We start from the raw sequence: 20,925 nt of genomic DNA, 5'->3' as shown, positions 1-20,925 counted from the left end.
GGAGCGCCAGGCCGGGCCGGTTCCCCGCCCCTCAGCCCGCCGCCTCCGCCGCCGGGCGCGTCCTCAGCCCCGCGGCTGCAGCCTGCTGGGCCGGGCGGGCCGCCGACCACCGCCCGGGCGGGCCGCGGGCCCGAGCGGGGCACCGAAGAGGCCGGCGGACGCCTGAGGCCCGCCGCCAGGAGGCCCCCTGCACGTCAGAACTGGAGGCCGGGCGGGCGGCAGCGGCCCGGACACCCCCGGGCCGACCCAGGCAGGGCCGCAGCCCCACTCAGCGCTGCCCTACACGGGCAGCCGGGACAAAGGAGGGAGCCATGGGCTGGGCCTGTGCGGCTGCGGGAGAAAGTCCTAGAGGAAACCTTGAAGGCAGGCGGAGAGCGAAAGACCAAGATGCCTCACATCCAAGGCCACGCAGCTCCAGAACCAAGTCAAGGGCAAGACCCAGCCAGGACTGATATGTGAGGCCGAGGGGAACAGTACGACCACAAAGAAGCCCGGGAACAAAGGGTTGTCCAGAAACAGACGAAACTGAAGTGGAAGCGAGGGGGACAGAGCCATCACCATAAAGTAAACCAGGCCAAGGAGCAGAGCCTGAGAAATGACAACTGAGAGAGCGATGAAAACAGGATTCTGACTGCACATGGGGGGAGGGCATAAATCCAGTGGGGAGAGACCCGATAGGATTACTGAACTGTGACAGCCCTCTCAACAGAGCGACTTGGATCAAAAGGGAGAAATGTGGGAACCTGAGGCTGCACCAGGACTGTCAGGGAACAAAGAAAGGATTCTGGAGCAAAACTGGTTAGGGCAACGCGAGGGAAGCCAGTAGCCAATTATTCTCAGCCCTAGAGAAAGAAAGGAAACGTAAATATGAGCAGGGATTTATTTAGGACCATTTTGTAAAGGGGTTCCCGGCCATCAGGTTCTCTATTCAGTCGTATATCATTCGATCCCAATAGTCATGGGTTGACTGGAACCAAAAGCAACGAATGAGGAATTCCAAGACGATAGCTCACACCTGTAATCCTAGCTCTCAGGAGGCTGAAGCAGGAGAATTGCTACAAGTTCTGGATCTGTCTGGGCCTCACAGTAAGACTGTTTCAAACAAACAAAACGATACTTTTAGCCCACTTTTGGCCCGTTCAACCGTCGCTGACTTGTTTTTCAGGGAACAGGGAAGCGGCTGTGGTAATAACTTACACTAGTAAGTATCACAGTAAAGGCACATGAGCAGGTAGAAAAGGTTTCATGTGACATTGAGCAACCAAAATTCCATTTCAGTTCTCATTCTTAAGAGTTTGAAGTAGGAGCCTCTTACCCTAGAGCAAGAATTGTAGCTCTGTACCTTTTAAGTAACGTCAAGTATTTGGTCAGTCATTGCTCAGCACATTAATTACATGAAATGATGCTTTTCACTAATGGGTGCAATCATAGCTTTCCACATCACAAAGCAGGTGAGCAAATAATTAATCATATCTCTTCCCATCAATTTTTGCTGAGCTTCCCAAGCTCTGTACAGAGAAGGCCTGAAAGAGGGCATGGAAAAATCCTTGGGGGCAAATGCTCATTGCTTTCTAGTTTGTGTGTGTGTGTGTGTGTGTGTGTGTGTGTGTGTGTGCGCGCGCGCGCACACACACACACATATCATAGTTCACTGATTGAGGTCAGATGCTAATAAGCTCAGCCTAGAAACACAAAGAGACTAAGTCTTAGCGGACTTTTTTTTCTTAAAGAGTTTTTAGCTCTTAACGTAAAGGCATTTACCAGAGAAGAAGGAGTTGGTGTGGTAGTTGACAGCAAGCACTTTCTTTTTTTTTTTTTTTTTTTTTTTTTTTTTTTTTTCAAAACAGCAGATGATAATAGAGAATTACTAATTCTGGAGCTCTTGGCGGTATAAGTGCTGAGTCACTGCACTTCCTATACTATTTTATACCAGTAGGGCTGAGGAGGCCTCCCCCCTGACCCCTTTTACAAACACCTCCCTCCTCCCTCAGTTCTCTGCAGCAAATAGAAAAGTATCCCCATCCCCTCCTAGGCTACATGCACCGGTTTGAGAGCAGGTTCCTCAAGAACTATGACTGATACTTGCCAGAGCTTGGGAAATAACAGAGGGTACAGTCTACGGTGCTAAACAGGTTCTGTGGAAAACTGGGACGCTAGGGAAGATAAAGCAAAAGGTTGAGATTCCTATTAAGAAACAGTAAGAAGCCAAGCATGGTGGTGCATGCCTTTGATCCTCGCACTAAGGAAGCAAAGGTGGGAGCATCACAGTGAGTTAGAGGCTAACCTGGTCTACACTGTGACAAGGCTACATAATGAGACTCTGTCCTCCCACCACCCTGGGCAAAGAGAAAAAAAACACAGGAAAGCCACGAGAAAAACCGGTAACCAGGCATTCGGAAGGCTGAGGCAAGAGAATTGTAAATTTGAGGGCAGCCTAAACTATATTTATATATGGTGACACCCAGCCTCAAAAGGAAGAAAAGAAAAGAAACCTGGTAATTAGGAGGAGGCTAGAGTGCCTCCAACCCAAGTTGCTTTCTTGATGAAATTTGCATTTAAATACTCTCCTGAGAGTTTGAAGTGAAGCATTCTTCTATTGAATGGAAAAGGGGAAGTCCACATGTTTGGCTGGTGTTCCTGTTTTATACAGAGAAATTTTACTAGGCTAGAGGGGACAAAGCATCTTGGCGGGAGGGAAGAAAGCCTACCAAAGTGCAATTTTTGTTTTGTTTTACTTTTTTTCTTTTCAAGCAAGAATCTAAGTTTATTGCCAAACCATACAATCCAGAAGCTCTGAGGCTTTCATGGGCCTGCTGTTGAATTTCTAGAGGTTGCCTTGGAAGAATCAGACAGCAGGACGAACTTAGGAGGACATCTAGTGGCAGAGGTAGGCAATGCAAGAAAATAATCCTTCAGAATCCTCCCCCAAAAGCCGCAATACATTTTTCAATCCTCAAATATCCTCTCTTATCTTAGAGCCTTCCCACCTGTTTTCTCCAAAACTATGCCTTCCGTTGTTTCTTTCCTTTAGTATGACTCACGTCTACTCTTGGAAATTCTAAAGCCTTCCTCCATTCCCTGTGTTCAGTGGTAAGCACTGTCTCCAGCTCTCTTTTATATATGTCTAAGGGTGTGTGTGTGTGAGAGAGAGAGAGAGAGAGAGAGAGAGAGAGAGAGAGAGAGAGAGAGAGAGAGAGAGAGAGAGAGAGAGAGAGAGAGAGAGAGAGAGAGAGAGAGACATCAGTGTGATGCCTGCAGAGGCCACAAGAGGGTGCCAGATTCCCTGGAGATAGAATTACAGGCAGTTTTCAGGAGCCCCTCTTGTGAGCTAGAAACCTCTCTCATGTCCTTTGTTTTTGTTGTTGTTGTTTTTGTTTTTGTTTTTTTAAGATTAACTTATGGCCTGGCAGTGGTGGCGCAAGCCTTTAATCCCAGCACTTGGGAGGCAGAGGCAGGCGGATTTCTGAGTTCGAGGCCAGTCTGGTCTACAGAGTGAGTTCCAGGACTGCCAGGGCTACACAGAGAAACCCTGCCTCGAAAAACCAAAAACAACAACAACAAAAGATTTATTTATTTTATGTATATGAGTGCACTGTAGCTATCTGCAGACACACCAGAAGAGGTCATTGAATCCCATTACAGATGGTTGTGAGCCACCATGCGGTTGCTGGGAATTTAACTCAGGACCTCTGGAAGAGCAGCAAGTGCTCTTAACTGCTGAGCCATTTCTGTATCCCCTCCTTTTACATTTGTTTTAAATTTTTTTGCTTTGTTTGTTTGTTTTGCAGCACTGGCTGTCCTGGAACTCTCAATGTAGTTCAGGCTGGCCTGGAACTGACAGAGATCGCCTGCCTCTGACTCCTAGGTACTGGTATAAAAGGCATTTGATACCACACCCGGTCTCCTTTTATTGTTGGACAATATCTCTCTAAATTGCCCAGGAAAGCTTTGAACTTGAAATTCTCCTATGTTATCCTCTCTGTTTACTTTTATATTAAGGACAATTCATTTAAAGCCTCCTGAGTAGCTGAGACTATAAGCCTGTGCCATCACACTGCCCCCTTTTCTTTATTTCTTTCTTATTACATTTTTATTTCTTTTTCATGCATGGGGATGTATGCATGCCAAGGCATAGGCATGGAAGTCAGATGATAAGGTGTGAGCATTGGTTCTCATCCTCAACCCTTATTCTTGTTTCTTTGAGGCAAGGTCTTTCTCACTTCTTCCTTTGAAAGTTCCTACAAGGCTGCCCTTGACCCTGAGAGCCTTTTGCCTCAGCCTCAGTTACAGGCTTGCACTGCCAACTTATTTCTTTGTTTTTAAGTGGGCTTTTTGTTTTAATCTTACATACAAGAATGTTTGCCCACATGTATATATGTGTACAGAACAGTGCCTACAGAAATCTGAAGAGAACTTTGAATTCCCTGAAACTGGCAGTGCCGATGACTGTGAGCCACCATGTGCATGCTGGAAACTGAATACAGGTCCTTTGCAAGAGCACCTGGTACTCTTAGCCACTGACCCATCTCTCTAACCCTGGCCCACTTGTCTTTCAGCCTTCCTATAGCATTAGCTCTGTAAGGCCTGGGGCTTTTGTGTGAGGATACCTGACATCCTCAGCATATGGCAAACAACATTGTATATTTAGGACACTCTTGAATGTTTAAAAATTTGATCAACTACAAAATAAATGAGTGAATGAGATGATCTCAAAATACTGAGCTGTCTGTGGCTTCTGACTAGGCTACAGTGTTTAAGAACTTGGGCTGTGATTGTAGCTCAGTGGTAGAGTACATCCTTAGCATGCAGAGACCTTAGCTCAATCCCAGCTCAAGCAGACACACACATCACACACACAAATAGTATGTTTATTTCTCATGGTCTCATACTTTGTGGGCAGCATTTTCCCCAGAACCAAACTATAACCCTTTGCCTAAAAAGTCCACTCCTTTCATCTCCAACTCCTGAAATCCTATGGAAGCTCACTGTCAACACATGAAGCTATTTTCAATTGGCCCAGACAGTTCTTCTTAATAATCCCTGAGTGAGTGGTAGTAGAGCAGGTCTTTAATCACAACACTTCAGAAGCAGGGGGATCTTTGTGAGTTTGAGACCAGCCTGGTATACAAATCGAGTTCCAGGACAGCCAAGGCTGTTACACAGAGAACCTTGTCTCTAAAAACAAACAAACAAAATTCAGGAGCTGGGTGTCATGGTGCATGCCTTTAATATCAGCACTCCTAAGGCACTCGCTGTGAGTTTGAGGTCAGCCTGGTCTACACAGTTCCAGGACAGCCAGAGCTACATAGTTAGATGATATCTCAGAAAACAAAACAAACAAATAAACAGTATTTACTCAGTGGTCAAGAACTGAAGCCACTTCATATTTGGATTGGAAAGAGGGAGATGCGAGATCCTGTTTCCTTCCCTCCCCAACCTCTAGGAGACTCATTGCAACAGTTCAGCTTGGCTTAAGCAGCTCTATTTTCTATGTGTGAATTGATGCTCTATAAATACATTTGCTAGTAAGGTGTGAGTGTGTGTGTGTGTGAGAGAGAGAGAGAGAGAGAGAGAGAGAGAGAGAGAGAGAGAGAGAGTGTGTGCGCGCACACACACTTTATTCCTCTTTATGGCACTATCTGCTGTGGTTTTTTACATGATGTGTCTTTTACATTTCCCTGTAGAAGTTGGTAGCAGGCACGGCAGGGGCTGCTCAGATTGATCATTTGGTAGGAAGCAAATGGCCAGGTTCTAGTCTCAGTCTTAGGAGTCCTGCCTCCAGGTCTAGCCCCTCTCCCTTCGGCCAGTCCCAGACAAAGTTGCTTTCTGCCTTGGAAACCTAGTTTTGCCCTAAGTCCCTTAGTCCGCTAGGGCAGCTAGACTTTGCCTGCACTTATGCTGCCCTCTTCTGCTATAAAAGTGCAGCGTCCCTCATCTCAAAAGCCTGGATGGTGCTAGCCACCCAGGAAGAAAGTTCCCTGCCACCCAGCAGTCCATCACCATAGCAACCCTCAGAATGGTTACCCAGATGGCTGGGTAACCATAGCAACTGGCCAAGTCTCACCACCTTAGCCTCTCCCTAGGCCTTCTTCTCTGACTTCTCAGAGCCACTGCCAAAGACTCTCCCATCCTCACTCCAGAGAATGAGCAGAAGGACCCTTAACAAGAAGCTGTCCTAAAGTGTGGAATGCCTCACCTGCCTGGGCCTGTCATGACACAGTGCATAGAAAGGATGTGAAGACACTCATGAACCATGAAGTGCTACACAGATGTTTCTGGTCATTATCTTACTAGCACTGTAAAGGCAGAGGTTGCCTTAGGCAGAGCTAGAGTCCTTCCCAATTTGGCCCCTTACTTGTTGAGGGACCTCAGGCAAGGTACTGAACTCTCCAGGTGTCTGTCTCTTTACTATAGAACATCTGCTTCCTAAAATCAGTTTAACCATTGTAGTCCAGAACAGCATGTAATATACAGTGAACATTAACCTAGCATTCAGAACGGATTAGTAGTAGTTATAGAGGGCCCTTGCCCTCCACCATCTCCCAACTGTGTGAATAAAACTGGACTCTTTTTCCTCTTGAAATGGAATCAAACCTCACTGGGCAGTGGTGACGCTCATCTTTAATCCCTGCACTAGGAAGGCAGAGGCAGGTGAATCTCTGAGTTTGAGGTCAGCCTGGTCTACAGAGCAAGTTCCAGGGCAACCAGGGCTACACAGTGAAAAACTATCTTGAAACAAACAAGGATTCAAGCCTCATTCACACCGTATCTCCCTTCCACAGAAGAGGGTCTCATCCTCATGGGCACCTGGGGTTCTTACTAGACAATTGGAAGGTTTCTGAAACCGAAAGACACAGCAACTTACCTTCAAAGTTTCCCTCCACCTGAGACTTGGCCTTCCCACCCTGCTCTGAGATTGGAGCCTGTGAAGGATAGAAGCTACCATTAATCCCCAGGGCCTTAACAGGTTCTACAGTGTGGTGGCCTCTGTTTTTAGGTGAGAACAGCATTGTGGAATATTGCCCCAAGCATCTGACTGACCAAGCCTTAGTTAGATACAGGCTCTTCTGACAAGGCAGATTCCTTCCCTCTGGGGCCTTAAAAGTCTTTCACAAATGAAAGACTAAGATTCAGTCTCAACTTCTTATTTTATTTTGTTTCACTTTTTGAGAGGAGGTTTCTTTACACAGTCCTGACTGTCCTGTGCCTTCCAGGAGCCTGGATTATAGGATTGAATCATCACTCCTGGGCTTACTGTGTTTCTTTTCTTTTCTTTTCTTTTCTTTTCTTTTCTTTTCTTTTCTTTTCTTTTCTTTTCTTGGTTTGTTTTGGTTTTGGTTTTTGGTTTTGGTTTGGTTTTGGTGGTAAGAGCAAGGGATAGTCTCACTGTGTACCTCTGCCTAGCCTAGAACTTGCTCTATAGATCAGGTTGACCTTGAGGACCTTGAATTTACAGAGATCCACTCCCTCTGCCTCCTGAGTTCTGGGATTAAAGTCATGTGCCAACACATCCAGCTTGACTTCTAACTTTTTGAATTTTCAAAAATTCATTCTTTGGCTGCTCCCCTCCATTACCTTGGCAGAGTTCAGATTAGAGCCAGGGTCCATGGGTCTGAAGTGTTTCAGGTACAACAGTGCCACTGCCAAACCCAGCCCCACTCTGGACGTTCTTGGAGAAGAACATGAATCTTGTCTGGAAGGATCAGGAACCCCAAGCAGGAGACACAGAGTCCCCGGGACTCGGCACCTCTGGAGACCTCTGGGCTGGGGCACTAGCTCTCTTCTTCAGAAGTGGACTCTGGAGTAGATAAACATTCAAAACTAGAGATGGGCGGCGGTGCAGTGAGATGGCTGAAAAGTGAGGCAGAGACTGGCATACAGCTCAGTTCATAGATTGCTTCCCTGGTGTGCATAAAGTCCTGCCTTCAGTTTCTAGCACTACATAAACTCAGTGTGGCACTTGGGAGGCAGAGAAAGAGGGGTCTCTGGGTTCAAGGCCAGGCTGTCTACATAGTGAGTCTGGGACAGCCAGAACTCCATAATGAGACCCTGTCTCAAAAGCCCCCAAAAATAAAAATATAAATAAATAAATAAAATCTCAGAAATCAAGACAATGACAGGAGTTAGAAATCAAAGTCATCTTTAGTTAGATAGCCATCAAGACCAGCCTGTGCCGCATGAGACTGTCTCGAAACAAGCCAGTAAGGTAGGCACAGGGATGGTGGTAATCTGTAATCCTGTAAACTCAGGAGGCTGTGGCAGAAGAATCTCATGTACCAGGTCAACCTGAGCTACACAGCAAGACCTTGTCTCACAAAACAGTGACAGAGGGGCCAAGAGATGGCTTGAAGTCACAAGTGCTTGCTGATCTTGAGAAGAACCCAGGTAGCCTGGCGGTGATGGCGCACGCCTTTAATCCCAGCACTTGGGAGGCAGAGGCAGGCAGGTTTCTGAGTTTGAGGCCAGCCTAGTCTACAGAGTGAGTTCCAGGACAGCCAGGGCTACACAGAGAAGATCCCAGGTTCTGTTCCCAGCATTCACATGGTAGCTCACAGCCATGTGTGACTCCAGCTGCAGTGAATTCAATATCCTCTTCTGGTCACCTCAGGCACCAGACATGCTGGCAAAGCACTCAGACACATAAAAGTAAATTAAAGATATTTCTTAAAGGCAAAATTTTCTAACACATAAGAGGCCCTGTGTTTGATCTCCAGTACTATAAAAATACAAGAATTTTAAAAATCTATAAAGCCAGGTATGGTGGCACATGCATTAAATCCCAACACTCAGCAAAGGCAGGCAGATATCTTGGGAGTTCAAGGTCAGATTGGTCTACATTGAGAGTTCCAGGGCAGCCAGGACAACATAGAGAGACTGTGCCTCTAATAGTTGTGATAAAAAATGATATAGGCCAGGTAGTGGTGGTACATGCCTTTAATCTCAACAATTAGAAGTCAGAAGCAGGCAAATCTCTGAAGTCAGTCTGCTCTACAGAGTGAGTTCCACGACAGTCAGGCCTACACAGAGAAACTCTGTCTCAAAAAAAAACAGAAATAAATAAATAAATAAATAATATTTTAATATATAATATTTTCAATATATTTAATATATATAATATATATAGTATATGGAGAGAAAGAGAGAGAGATCTTGCATTGCCAAACATGGTAGTACATGCCTATAATTTAGCACTCAGGAGACAAAGGAAGGAGGATTGTTACAAGTTCAAGCCAAAAAAAAACTTTTTTAAATCCATTATAGGGGGCCGGATGTCACACCTTTCATCTCAGTGCTTGGGAAGCAGAGAAGCAAATCACTGAATTCACTGCCAGCCTGGTTCAGGACAGCCAAGGCTACACAGAAAAACCCTGTCTTAACAAACCAAAAAAAAAAAAAAAAAAAAAAAAAAAAAATTCATTATTTTATACAACAGATATAAGCTAACAAAAGTGAGTAACTCTGGGGGGATGTAAGGGGGAGGTAGGAAAAAGTACACCACTGCACAAAGTTTCCTTTTGGTATTAGGAACTAAGCCTAAGGCCCTCTACAGGCTAGGCAAGCAGTCTGCCCCTGAGCTATGTCCCCAACTACCTTCTATATATTTACTCTAAGACAGAGTCTTACTAAAGTTCCTCAAATTGAACCATCAATCCTCCTGCCGCAGCCTTTTGAATAGCCTATAAAACCAAACCCACCTCTTTTACATAATTGTGGAGCCAGGAGTGGAATAAATAAGATGATTGATTGATTGATTGATTGATTGATTGATTGATTGAGTTATGAGACAGCATCTCACTATGTAGCTCTGGCTGGCCTAGAACTCATTCGAATAAGATTGTTTGTTTGTTTGTTTGTTTGTCTGTTTGTTTATGAAGCAGTGTCTTACCATGTAGCTCTGGCTGCCTTAGAACTCACTGTAGACCAGGCTGGCTTGAATTCACAGAGCTCTATCTGCATCTGACTCATGAGCACTACAAATTAAAAGCGTGTGCCACAAGTCCAGTTATGATTGGAAATTCTTGTTTCTGGGTGATGGGTATTCAGAATACCATCCTTTCTACTCTTGCATTTGTCTCAAACTTTCTGGAAAGAGAGGGCGTTGGCATCAGTTAAACCTGAAGCACAATACTGAGTTACTCCAAGGGAACACCATGCCTGTGGGGCTTCGGGAGACACCATGCACACTGACAGTGCTGAACTCTGGCTTTCCCTGGCTTCCTGGACGACTCCAGACAAGTTGCTTAGCTTTACTATTGCAAACAGCCGTGATTTCCCAGGGTTCTGTGGTGGTGAAATGTCATGTGTAAAGTCCTGGTTTACATCCAGGAGCTCAGCAGCAGAACTACCAGCGGTGACATGAGCTCTCAGGAGCTCCCCAGCTGGGTCCAGAATTCAGCCCTGGCCCACCCTCTGTGTTCTTTAATTCCTAACTCTCACCCAGCCCTTCTCTTTCATTTTCTTCCCTTCCTACTGAGGGCAAAGAAAGAAGAAAAAAAAAAAAAAAAAAAACACATAATAAGTGTGCCCTTTCTTCTCTGTGCTCTAGCAAGCGCCTAGTCCTTTTCCAAGTCCCAGATCAAAGGCTTTCTTTGCTCCAGGTCCCAGATGGACAGATGCAAGAGGAGGCCCTCTCCCCAAAGAACTTCCACAGGATTTTCCTCAACTTCAGTTCAGCACAGCTCGAGCAGCATCCCCACTGCTTTCGTGGGCAGGAGCTGGACCATGAAGCCGTGAACAAAGTAGCTAAAAGAATGTTTATGGAGTCAGCAAATACATGGCCAACGAAAGAGCAAGGGAGTAAGTCAGTACATTCATAGACCAATGAGAAACTGTGTGCATGAATCAAAGATACCCAGGGGAATAGCCGCTGTAGAGGAGGGGTTACCTGTGGAGCAGACATGGCCAGGCAGCTTACTCCTGTGACCTTAGTTGGCCCACTTTGTAAGACTCTGAAGCAGCTTTCTTACTCCCCAGTTTTAACAATGAAAATATGGGGCCCAGTCAGGTAAGTAACTTTTCAGGGTCCCCAACTGAGATATGTAAAGCCATTCCCTTGCATGAATGAATGGAAGAGAAAATAACTGTGGAAATGAGCAAGGGAAGGTCTGAGGTCAGCATCCCCCAAGACACTCACTCACAGCAGAGGCTCTAAGCAGAATCCTCCTGGGAGTTTCCACCAAGTGAAAACTTCTGGGGTTTGAGCAGAGCGCAGCCCATTCATCATTCTGCAGATTACAGGGGTTTCACATCTCTTAACAAAGAGAGATCCCAGCTTGGAAGCCCCTTTCTGTTCCTACAGAAGAGTCCAGGCAGAGCCAGGAATCTGGCTTGCTTCTCCCCTGACTGCTACAGGAAGTCTATAAAGCCAGACCACAGCAGGTCTCAGCTACAGCCACACTATGAAAAAAGATTCCAGACAGCCTCAGGTTGACACTTGGAGATGGTGGATAATTAATCCTCACACCCAGGTGTGGTCACAGGCCTTTCTGAGGTGGAGTACTGCATGAGTAGAGGCTTTGTGCAGTCCAAGAGTCTAATACACTCAGTTCTACATTTCTTCTAGTGGCATCTCATCTCTAAGAAATGACAGCCTTCCACAGTCCCCAAAGCATCCAGTCCTTCTTCTGCATGCCTAACCTTCAGAACAGACAGTCAATTGCCAGACTGCCATTGCTCTGGATTACCTGGAACTCACTCAAAAAGCATGATGGAAAACCAATGGTAAAGACAGGATTGTACATTGAGATGCAGCAACCACTTCCCTGACCAGCTGGGGGTCCCAAAGGGACCCTGAGCCTCAGAGAAAAGACAGCTTGGCTCTTTTGTCACTTGCACAGAATTCTGCCCACGTGGTCATTTTCTATCCCTCCAGCGAATGTGACCCAGATTTGCTTTCAAAGCACTGCAGCTGAGCTGGTGGTGTGTAACTACCCTTCACTCTGCCCCACTTTCCCAGGCCTCTTCTGCTATTGAAACCAAGCTCCAGGACAGAGCCAGGCACTCACAACACACAGTCAGAAGGAGCCAGAGAAGCTGAGAAGAGACTGAGCCTCCTTGGGTACAAAGCTGCAAAATGCGCAGGATGAGAAAGATTGCTTGCCCAGGAATATGGGTTTCCAGAGGACTTATTTCTTAGGGTCCCACTTCCTACCCCATACAGCCTAGATTCCATCTGTGGCTTGGACAGAACAAATCCCTTCTATCTGCTCTCTGACAAGGCCTTGGAATGAATAAAAGACAGCAACAGAAGTGGCAAGCTCAGGACTATTCCTTGCTGGCCTAGGAAACCACTGGCCTCCAGCAGCCTTCCCTGCCTCTTTCGGTCAGTATCCAAGTAATAGGAAAGACAGCTCTAAGTGCAGTCACAGGTATGAAAACCTCATTCAATGGTCCCTGAAAGCAGGTATCAATGGCTACCCTTTTACAGATGAAACCGAAGCACTACAGGGTAAAGTCATTTGGCTAGATGTCCTGACTTGGTATAAAACTGTCACTGTGGTCCTGGTGCATAGCTGGAACTCAGTCTTTTTATGGTGGGTGGGTGGGTGGGTGGATGGATGGATGGATGGATGGATGGATGGATGGATGAATCTGCTGTCCTGTAAGAGAGTTGCATGAAGGAAAAGGAGAAGCAGGTGCCCTTCTATGAAGAGCATGATAGAATTCTCAGGATTGTCCACCCAGAGACAGAAAAGCAAGAAGGGACTCCTGAATATGACAAGTCCATGTCTGGTGTGGACAAGAAACTTTGGAACGAAGAGCTTGGGTGTAAAATGCACAAGGGTTAGGAAGAGATACACTGATAGGAGGGATCAGAGGCAGCGCCCTAGAGGAGATTCTAATGGAGTAGATGTTGGGAATGGGGAAAATGAACGAATCTGTGACAATGCCGCCCAGCTGGTTAGCCAGGCTGTGTGCATTCTTTTGTTTGTTTGTTTGTTTTGTTTTGTTTTGTTTTCTTTTTTGAGACAGGGTTTCTCTGTGTAGCCCTGGCTGTCCTGGAACTCACTCTGTAGACCAGGCTGGCCTCTGCCTCCCAAGTGCTGGGATTAAAGGTGTGCACCACCGCAGCCCCTTTCAATATCAATGACAAAAACAAAAAAGGAGGGCAGCATGGGAAGTGGCTGCAGAAAGATTGAGAGTGAGCCGTCATGGGGGAAGGACACCACAGGGAGAAGGGGTCTTAAAACCAGAACCATGGGCAGTCTCCTGCAGGGCCACAGACTGCAGCTTTGCCTTCTTACGTCAGCTCACTTGGCTTATTAATCAGAAAAGGCAGCTTGCTTTCCTTCTTTCTCCCTGCTGTTGAAGGATGCTTTCCCTGACACCTTGGGCTTCCTTGCTCTTTCTCTAAACCTCCCCTGCATGTGGCTCCCTGCCTCCCATGGCTGACTTCTAGGCCCACTTAATTCAAACAGCATAGTGCTTTCCCTCCCTTCTCCGGCCTCCTCCTCCAGGAAGCTGCTAAGATTTACAGTTTGCTTGCCCTAGGAATTTTCTTGTAGATTCTAATAAAAATGTCATCAACCTTCAAAAAACAAAACAAAACAAAATGAAACAAAACAAACAGAAAAAAAAGGTAGGCTTGGTGAAACACACCTCAAATCCATCTCTTGGTAGGTAGAGGCAGAAAGATCAGAATTCAAATCAGCCTCTGCTACATAGATTGTTCAAGGCCAGCCTGGGTTGTATGAGACCCTGAACAAAACAAAACAAAAGCCAAGAAGGGCCTACATACCCGATGTAGGATGGATGGATGAATACCTCATTGATGGGTTGAATGTGAGTACCTTTGCACTAGCCCTGCCCTAGTCTAAACAAGACACTTGACCCATATCTACAAAAAACTAGTCATAGCCACTATACACATCCATAATGCAACGGATGAGAATGGCGCCCCCTCCAGCTGTGTGGTTGTAAAAGCACACAGTACCTGTCAGACCATTTTCTTTACCTGTTCTCCACAGATCTCAAAGAATACAGCATTTTGGGGCTGGAGAGATGGATTAGAGATTAAGAGGTCCCGAGTTCAGTTCCCGGGATCCATATGTGGCTCACAACTATCTGTAATGGGATCTGATTCCCTCTTCTGGTGTGTGTGAAGACAGAGCATTTTATATACGTGTGTGTGTGTGTGTGTGTGTGTGTGTGTGTGTGTGTTAAAATAAATATTTGTTTAAAAAAAGACCTGTTCAAGACACCAGAAGGATGTTTGCTTCCAAAGCACATATATTACAATTTGAACAACATAGGGAAGATTAGCATGGCTCTTGTGCAAGGATGACATGCAAATTCATGAAGCGTTCCATATTTTCACATGGTATGTACTCACTGATAAGTGGATATTAGCCAAAAAGTACAAAATGCCCATGACATATCCCATAGACCCAAAGAAGATAAACAAGAAGGCCAGTCCACGTGAGGATGCTTAAATTCCACTTAGATGGGGGGACTAAAAAGTTATGGGAAGTAGAGGGAAGGAGGGACTTGGGTGGGAGAGGGGATGGGGAGGGGATAGAGGGCAGGATCAGATATGGGCAGAGACAAGAGAGAGACCCAGAGGACCAGGAGAATGATGGAAATATGCAGCTGCCAGGGTAGAGGTGGGGGGTGGGGAGGGAATCTCTAAGAAGTTCCAGAGGCAGGATGGCAGAGGCTCCCGGAGCTCAATGTGGGTGACCTTAGCTGAAATGCCCAACAGTTGGGATATGGAACCTGAAGAGACTACCTCCAGTAGCCAGACAGGACCCCCAGTGGAGAAATGGGGACACCAACCCACCTACAAAATTGTCAACCCAAAATTGTTCCTGTGTAAAAGAAGTGGAGAGACAAAAATGGAGTAGAGCAGAGACTGAGGAATGACCAGTGATGGGCCCAACTTGGGATCCATCTCATGGGCAAGCACCAAACCCTGATACTATTACTGATGCTACGTTGTGCTTGTAGACAGGAGCCTAGCATGGCTGTCCTCTGGGAGGCTCCACCTAGCAGTGACTGAGACAAATGTAGATACCCAGAACCAAGCTTGGGAAGGTCGGGCACCCCTATAGAAGAGTGAGGGCAAGGACTGAAGAAACAAACTGAAGGGGCTGGCAACCCCACAAGAAGACCAACAGTGTCAACTAACCCAGACCCCTGGGAGCTCCCAGAGACTGAGCCACCAACCAAAGAGCATTACACGGGCTTGTCAGAGGCACATATGTAGCAGAGGGCTGCCTGGCCTGGCCTCAGTGGGAAAGGATGCACCTAATCTTGCTTTATGTCCCAGGGTAGGGGGAATACCCACACTCTCAGAGGGGAAGGAGAGGTGGGACGGGGGGGGGGGAGGGCAACATTAGAGACTAAACAAATAAAATAATAATAATAACAATATAATAATGATGACCGGGGGTGGGAAGAGACACTGGAAGGGGCTAGGTACTGGAAAGTCTCTACATTTGATGACACTGATTCTGACACCTCCCACTTTGCTTCATAACCCAAAACCTGAGGGAGGAGAATATTACACAGGACACAGCTGCTTCCAGCGTGAGCCTGACTTCACTTCCTCCCAGAAGGCAAGTTCTGCCTTAGGGAGCTTCAGAGCATTCGGGGTCTCTCAGCACCTCTGCATCTACATGTGGGAGTCTCCCCAGAGGCAAGGCTGCCTGCTTCTTTACTCTGGTGGAGCCCCCAGAGCCCCCACAACATTCTATAAAACCATATGGAGACGCTAAAGTAGCAGTCTCGCCTGTCTCTGCTGCCTTTCCTCTCTCCTGCTAAAGAAACTCATCTGACTGCATTCGGCTATTTTTAAAAAGGCAGTTTCCCCATCTCCAGCCTCATTGGTCCAGCCCCCTCCCCAAGATAGTCATTGGTGGTGTCAGCCTGCAAAGACCAGCATGGTGCCAGAAACAAAGCACAACAGCCCAGCCCAGCACCTACCCTTTGCTCTGCTGAGCGGGCAGGGTCCTGAGGGCCTTTGCCTGAGGATTAAGCTCCCTTGAATCCCTTTGACTTACTGCCTAGACCAGAATCTTAAACACCAGGGCCTTCTCTGAAAACACTTAGGAGAAACTGTCGCAAAGCCATCTAGAACTACGTGTGGGTGATGGAGAATGAATTCGAATATAAGGAAGGGAAAATGAGGCATCCCCTCTGACTTCAGGAAAACGCCTGCTCCAAACTTTGTTACTAGATGATGTTTCAGGGGCAAAACACCTGAGAAGGCCTTCCTTCTCAGCTCTCTCTTTGGCTCACCAGCAGTTCAAACTGCAGCCTACCTGCCAAGGCTCTCTGCTATCTGCTCTTCCCGAGCTCCTTCCTGCATCTTTCTTGGCCCACAAGTCTACATAACCCTCTCAATTCTAATTTCCCGTTACAGCCCACAGCCTGTTCCTTCTCACAGTCGCCCACATATTAGCCTCCAAATACTTCTTGCACTCATTTGGTCGCCATTCCTTATTTCATGACCTCTAGCATGCCCAAGGTCCTGGGTAAGTCACTGAAGCTCAAATATAAAATAAGACACAGCACTGAACTGCTCACAGTCGTGAGGGGGTAATGGGCTCCCTGTGGGTTAACTGCTCTGCTGTTCAAGGGAACAGGAGGAGAAGCATGAATGTAAGAGTGGAGGAGGAGGCTTTGGGTACCACTGGAGGCCTCAGGGCTAGAAGGGCTGATACTTAAGGAGGAGGAGGAGAAGGACCTGCCAACATCTTGCAGAGAAGAAAATTAAAGCGTAGAGTTTGGATCCCATAAGCTGCATACCTTGACAGGCAAGCAAGCTACTGCACAGTGCTGCAGGGTGGAGGTGCCGGCCAGCCAGTGACACAGAAGAGATAGGATGGGGCCTGGCCTGGGGTGGGTCTTTATGTTGAAGCCTTCATTTCACGGGCAATTTGGAAACAAAGATGGTTTCTAAGCAACAGGGTAACAGGAGCAGGTTTGTCTTTACAATAAAACACTCTGACAGTCACATGGAAGAAAGAAAAACTGAGGGAACTGGAACCATTAGGTTGATCAGAGGGTCTGGTAACATAAAGTGAAGGTATGTTATCTGCCTGACACAAAGCAGACAATGGGACAGACCTTGGCAATGGACTGAGACCTGGAGACTTCACTGCACAAGCTGTGGTGCTTCTCTATCTCTCTACCTGCACGGTGACACCAACATCTGCTGTGATACTAAGCACACTCGGGGAGATAGCTGTTTATGACCTCAGTAAGGCAGCTCTTCCATTAAGACAAAAAACAATGCTGAGGACTAGAGAAATACGTGTGGTTAAGAGCCTCAGCTACTCTTCCAGAGGACCCAGATTCAGTTGCAAGCACCCATACCGATGGCTCATCACCACCTGTGTCTCCTTGCCTCTTTTGAGACCAAAGCCTACACTCCTAAGCACAGCTGCTTGGAAAGGACAGACAGGCACCTCCTGACAAGGGGAGGCAGCCCCTAGCCCTTACACTGAGTTACTGGAGAACCTACAAACAACCTTTGAAAGGCGATATGACTAAAAGCAGCTTCTCCAAAGACTTCCTTATAAGGAAATAACACAACAGAAATAAAAAGTTTTTATTCCTAGACATGATCATTACAGAATTGTCGACTACAGCAGAACATTGGAGGAAGGAATAGGAGTTTTAAAAACCTAGAAATACACACAGCCTTTAAAAACAAGAATAAAGTCTGAGCCAGGTGTGGTGGCACATACCTCCTATCCCAGCACCCAGGAGGCAGAGGCAGGTGGATCTCTGTGATTTTGAGGCTAGCCTGGCCTACAAAGTAAGTTCCAGGACAGCCAGGGCTACATAGTGAGAGCATATCTGGAAAAATACAAAAATAAAATTTAAAATAACCCATAAAATCTGAGGTGTAAATCTGAAGATCTGTTGAAGAGTAAATGAAGAAACAGATCCACACTGGAACACAGACCACCAAGGTAACTATTATGTATGTAAACTATAGCTAAGTGGGAAAAACAGGGGAGAGGTGCAGATATGAGAATAGGCCTCACTCAGCATGGGGTAGTAGCTTTTCTTTTTCTTTATCTCTTTCTTTTTTTTAGGATTCTCTTGAATGTTCTTTCATCATATTTGCTACAATAACAATCATCATAACAAGTCAGATTCCAGCTGACTTGGCTCTGAGAGCCTCTCAGCTCCTCACAATGCTGGTGCAGACACTGGCCCAAACTCTCCCTCAACCCCACAGCATTCAGGTAGCAAACACTGGAGATCATTCTTACCAGCGACTCTGACCACGGCGCGTTCTGCAGGGTCCAGCACAGAATCCTGGCTTTTCCGCTTCTTCTGCTCGTGCAGTGGCAGGTTCCAGGGCAAGGTGTCCCCGGGGGGACAGGGAGACAGGCTCCCTGACCGCTCACTCCGGTAAGATCTCTCACTCCGACATGACCTCTCACTCCGACAGGATCGCTCACTGAGCGTTTCTTCATCAGAGGAAGACATGGTCCAAGCAGGAGTGGCTGCAGGAAGGACCTCGATGTCCTGAGAGAAGGGATCTGGAAGAGAGAGGAAGAATGTGAACAGAATGAAGGGTCACACAAGGAACACTGACACTTGGGTCCTGAGGACTCCTGGCTCTGCTACTAACTTGACTTGACGTCTTTACCTACCTCAACCTCAGGTTTTTTCATTTACAAAATGCCAAGACTAATCTATGGGGCTTAAGGGAAAGTTATATCAGGTAACATGCATACGTGCACACATGCATGCACATACATGGAGTTGGGGAAGATATGGTTAAGAGAGTATACTGTTCTTGTAGGAGGCCTGACTTTGGTTCCCAACACCCAGGCAGATCACAACTACCTGAGCTAACTCCAGGGAGCTGAGGCCCTCCTCTAGTCTCTTTAGGTTCCAGTGCTCATGTGCACATATCCATACACAAACAACACATACACACAGAATTAACAATAAAATAAGGTTGTAGCTAGGCATGGAAGAAGCATGCCTATAATCCCAGCACTCAAAAGGAAGCAGAGGCAGTGGGCTGGAGAGATGGCTCAGCTGTTAAGAGCACTGACTGTTCTTCCAGTGGTCCTCAGTTCAATTCCCAGCATCCACATGGTGGCTCACAGATGGAATCTGATGCCCTCTGTCTGAAGACAGCTACAGACTACTCATATAAATAAGATACATATTCAAAAACATTCTTCCTGATCGGAAGCAGAGGCAGGCAGATCTCTGTGAGTTCAAGGCCAGCCTGGTCTACATGGCAAGTTCCAGGCTAGCCATGGCTACATAGCAAAATTCTGTCTAAAGAACAAACAAAAATACAGTGTGAATGTTAGCTTCCATTACTGACAGCCAGGCAGAAAAATAGGAGCTTAAATTCTACTCCATTATCCATTAGCTATATGTCCACAGAGAAGCCATTTAATCTTGTTACCTCGACATTCTCACCTATAAAATGGAGATGATGATGGTTGGCATCCAGTCTCACAGGGTTGTTTGCAAGAACTAAATCAGCTCCTGCCATTGGATGCCAGGTACCTAGTAAGCACTCAATACAGAATCTATGATTACCTCTCCCTTCCTCTTACCTCCCAGGAATGCTATAGGAATAAAATGGGACAACAGATGGGGAGGATTTTCAAAAGCTAACACAGGATCTCATCGGTAGGAATGGGGAGAAGCTAGAATAGGTGGAAATTCCCAATTCCTCCAGCACACAGGTTAGACACAGCACTGAACCTGAAGCAAGATAGACCTGGTGCACTCACTTACAGTTGGTAAGATCAGGGTCAAGTCACTCACCTCTTGGGGACTCAGTTTCATCATCTGCACGGTGGGGGAGAGACAATACTTCTCCTTAGAGGATATTTTAAGGACACCGTGAAATGTGCATGTAAACTTAGCTGGTGCCATGTATGTCACCCAGCAGGCATTAGATAAAACATTCATTGGCTCATTCCAAGGGCTGTGTGGGAATAGATCACACAGCATGGGGGCAGGGGTGATGGTAAGGACCCGCAGTTTTTCTGGTCAGTTTAGCTAGTGGAGGGAGAAAAGCGGAAACACAATCATTCCAAGCCAGCTGGGCTTCACCAGCCAGACTGGGCAGCCTTCCCTCAGCCAGGCTCAGCTCACTGCCCAGAACCATCTGCTACACATGGCCCACCACCCCAAGGGCTCTCAGAGCCAAGCTGGTGCATGCCTTCAGCTGTCAGCCTTCCCCCAAGGCCCCAGATCTTGTTCAGGTACACAGTTCTGTTGGAGCTTTAGAGTCCAGGGAAGGCAAGAGCTGTCTGTCAACTTTTCATTACAGGGGAATATCTGCACACTGGGCTGTGCAGAGCAGGAAAGTAGCCTAAATGGCCAGATCTTTGGCACGGCTCCTCCTGGATTCTGGGAATCTCCGTTTATAAGCAGCAAGAGGCAGAGACTGCCTCCTGGGTCACTGACATCTCCCCCAGAAGCACAAAACTCAGACAAAGGAAGCATCCAACGGTGCGGGGAGGCTCTGTGAAACCCGGGGCAAACAGAACAGCTCTGCCGTGTGTGGATCTTCTCATGGAACGCTAAGACCCTGTCTTACCACTGGAAAGAGTCTAAAAGACCCAAGGACTGGCTCAGCTTTGCCCTTTATCGCAGCACTTGTCCCCAGTCTCACCATTACCATCGAGCACCTACCTCGCACCTTTTTTGTCCGTTCAGGTGCTGAAGTGACAGCCCCAACCTCCAGGAAACTCAGGCTGTGCAACCGTCCTACCCTCAGCGCTGGGCAGGAAACTGCCCCTCCTCTCAGACCACCTGCTTCATTCTAGAGCCGCCCATTCCCCTCCTAGACGCCCATTTTTACTACAAAGGCCCCCGCAAAAGCAAGGCCTCTTCCGTGAGAGGCCCGGCCCTCCACCGCTCTATCCGGCTCGCAGACAGTCCCCGACCGTTCACGCACACTCACACCTGTGTGACCTCCGGGCT

General features: G+C 47.0%; 1 protein-coding gene, 1 long non-coding RNA gene and 1 other non-coding gene across 10 annotated transcripts in view; 2 read left to right on the top strand and 1 right to left on the bottom strand.

Annotated features, from left to right (window-relative positions):
• Macf1 (microtubule actin crosslinking factor 1) overlaps positions 1-20,925 on the bottom strand; it is a 336,209-nt gene that overhangs the window by 314,252 nt on the left and 1,032 nt on the right. For all 7 annotated transcript variants that reach the window (XM_076934251.1, XM_076934254.1, XM_076934256.1 and 4 more), the window contains exon 2: positions 18,228-18,500. In XM_076934251.1, coding sequence (XP_076790366.1) covers positions 18,228-18,500 — 273 coding nt within the window. The remainder of the gene's footprint in view (positions 1-18,227; positions 18,501-20,925) is intronic.
• Positions 104-12,524, top strand: LOC143442358 (uncharacterized). 2 transcript variants are annotated; one of them, XR_013110469.1, is made up of 3 exons: positions 104-1,201; positions 2,752-2,887; positions 10,599-12,524. It is a non-coding gene; the product is annotated as an uncharacterized LOC143442358 (long non-coding RNA). The 2 variants fall into 2 exon arrangements; XR_013110468.1 differs by having other exon boundaries at positions 3,789-12,524.
• On the top strand, positions 14,213-14,315 carry LOC117709778 (U6 spliceosomal RNA). Its single transcript, XR_004606995.1, has one exon. It is a non-coding gene; the product is annotated as a U6 spliceosomal RNA (small nuclear RNA).

The sequence above is a fragment of the Arvicanthis niloticus genome, chromosome 5 (genome assembly GCF_011762505.2).
Source record: "Arvicanthis niloticus isolate mArvNil1 chromosome 5, mArvNil1.pat.X, whole genome shotgun sequence".
Classification (NCBI taxonomy): domain Eukaryota; kingdom Metazoa; phylum Chordata; class Mammalia; order Rodentia; family Muridae; genus Arvicanthis; species Arvicanthis niloticus.
Note: the sequence above shows the minus strand (reverse complement) of the source record. Positions and strands in the feature narration are given on the sequence as shown.